Genomic DNA, 2,760 nt, shown 5'->3' on the forward strand with positions numbered 1-2,760 from the left:
AGCTGGTGGTTGTGAGGGGTTGTTGCTGCCGCTGCTGGGTAGGTGGCGGGATGCGGTGCTGCGATGTCTCCTGGCGCAACTGGATAGAAGGGGTTGAGAGGTTAGTTGGACTCTTGGGCTCCCGTTTGAATCGACCACTGGGGGAATGAGTCAAATTTTCTCGGACGGCGGGAGTGGTGGGGGGGGTTGATCGCGAATGAAAGGGCTACCAGGAGGAGGAAGTCCGGACATACAAATTAATTTCTTCAGTGTTCTATGAGCGTGGGCTGGGGAAGTCCCCATAGCGCCACCGCCGGTGTCATCATTTCCTCCAGCTACTCTGTCCAACGTCATGTTTCTGAGCCGGTTGAGACGGTTCCAGATGGAAGTAGGCGGGGTACACCAAGGGTAGGTTGGGCGCATCTAACTAATACATTGCATGTGTATGGGTTGTGGGAAATATCGCGTCTATATGATGTTTAACGGACGATCAGGGAATATAACAACGCGATGTCTATGGCAGTCTGACATACAACAGACGAAGAGGAGGGATGGTGGGGAGATGTGAGAAGAGACCGCAAGATGGGCAGGAGTAACGTGACTTTTGCCAACAGAGCGGGATCCCGCCTATATACTAGGTATACTATATACTAAGGAGTAGTACGATGCTACGAAAGACATCGCACCAAAAAGGAACCAGAATTTTCTCTCATTGATTAGAATTCCCCGTCATTTGTGTTCAAATTTCTCTCTTCTTAACGTCGATTCCGTGGCCCCCTCCTAATACCCTTCCTTGCGCTAATTGAAATTGTAAGTATGATTCACCCTTACCAAATGTCAATTAAATCGAGTAATAGAAAAAGAAAGGAGGTTCAGATTTAAATTTTCATTCGTGTCTTTGTACATGTACATACATACATACATACATACATACAACCAGAGAGAAGCAAAGGGGAGAAAACATAAAAGCGAGCGAGGGAAAGAGGAATAAACCCTTTCCCTATGCTCTAACCCCTAGCCCCTGGCCAGTAACAAAAGACAAACTAGACTGGAATCCAGAATGATCTATACCATTTGGGCCAATCATCTTGTTGGTTGTTGAAGAGAGTAGAGATGTGTCTATCGAAACCAGAACGTTGTAAAAGGCAAAACATAAAAGAAAAGAAAAGAACGGTAATACCGGTAGAGAATAGGAAAACAAAACCATATATGCCAAATCCAATATGCAATTACCCATCAACCCGCATTGACATTATGAAAAGAAAAGAAATGAAAAACTCCTTGACGAATAAGGTTGGTATCTCTGAATGATACGCCTGGCTGGTTAGATCAAAAACCAAAAAGCAAAAACGTAAAAAATGGCAATAAAAAAAGAGAACGCCCCACACACGTTTTATATATGTATATAGTACACAAGAAAAGCTTCCCATTTTATTTCCCAAACTCCTGCTTAGAAAATGAAAGAACAAAAGAGAAAACCGAAATTTTTCGGGGGTATTTTGTTTGTCTCGTGGCGCTGAAAAAAATTCAGGACACATGGGCTTTTTGTCCAATTATTCATCTTTTTCTTCTTCTTCTTCTTTGTTTTATGCCGGACAAAACAAAAATCAGGTCCAGAAGATGTAGAAAATTAATAAAAACGTGATAACACACACGCATATAAAATGAAAAAAAAGGACCCAAGATTAAAACGTATATATGACGAAGACATAGGAGAAGAAATCGAAACCGACCGGTGGGTGAGAAATTGCAAGAAGCGAGTGAGTCCAGCCTCGCTCATAGCTCTCCGTTTTTTAAGCTGAAGGGGAGCCGGCGGTTCCGCCACCGACTAGTTCCAGCACTTTCCCAGTGACCGCGGACGGATAGCCGCGCGACAGCATCTCCTGCACAACGCCGGACGCACCCTGGCGATCCTCCGCGGCCAGGAAGGCCCTGGTCATCGCTTCATAGGTGCTGGGTTCGCGCTTGCTGATGCCGATGCCGTTGTATACGGACAGCGCATTGGCGATGTTACCATCGGCAGCCCAGCCGCGGATGAGCGTGTTGGCGATGTACGGCGTCATCTCCACGTTGCGACTGACCATGTGCTTCAGCAGCTCAGCGGTGGCGGAGACTTGGTGGTTGGCGACCATGGCTTCAAAGAGGGCCTGGTACAGACATGGTTGTGGCTGGACGTGGCGGCTGGAGATAACGGAGTCGAAGATCTTGCGTGCGCCATCCATGTCGTGCATGACGCAGCCTTTGGCGTGGATGAGGGAGGCGAAGTGCACGGCTTCGGGCTGTTTGCCCGTTGAGCGGATGGTGTCGAGGACTTCCTCTGCGGCCTTCATATCGACGGGCTCGAGGGAGGCATAGGCGTCGATCAGGAGCTTGTAGGTGTGCATGGTGGGCTGGATGTGTTTTGTTTTCATCCGCTCGTAGTATGCGAGCACCTTGGAGCGGTCGCGCTTCGTGTTGAGGAAATATTGGATGACGGAGTTGTATGGGGCCGGGCGAGGTTTGTAGTTGGGCATAGATTCCATTTCGTCGAACATTTCCTCTGCGAAGCGCTCGTCGCTGACTCTGCAGAGGGCGTTGACGATGGTGCCGTAGGTGACGCTGGTGGGTCGGATACCATTGGCACGCATCTCGGCAAAGTAAAGGAGGCAGTCATCGATCCGGCGAGCCTTGCCAAGCTTTCCGATTAGGGCATTGTAGAGGAATGATGTTGGGTCGACTCCTTCCGATATGGCGCGGTGGAAGATCTTGACGGCCTCGGTAGCTTCATCAAACGTTTTCGTC

The 2,760-nt window shown here is 48.6% G+C and overlaps 1 protein-coding gene across 1 annotated transcript in view; it reads right to left on the reverse strand.

The window, feature by feature from the left end:
* Positions 1-1,772: 1,772 nt before the first annotated feature.
* The window catches only part of HCAG_00948 (conserved hypothetical protein), a gene marked incomplete at both ends in the record, with an annotated part of 3,930 nt that continues 2,942 nt past the window's right edge, over positions 1,773-2,760 (reverse strand). The window contains one exon of the mRNA XM_001543852.1: positions 1,773-2,740. Within this exon, the coding sequence (XP_001543902.1) occupies positions 1,773-2,740 (968 nt within the window). The remainder of the gene's footprint in view (positions 2,741-2,760) is intronic.

This window comes from Histoplasma capsulatum, genomic scaffold (assembly GCF_000149585.1).
Source record: "Histoplasma capsulatum NAm1 scaffold_1 genomic scaffold, whole genome shotgun sequence".
NCBI lineage: Eukaryota > Fungi > Ascomycota > Eurotiomycetes > Onygenales > Ajellomycetaceae > Histoplasma > Histoplasma mississippiense.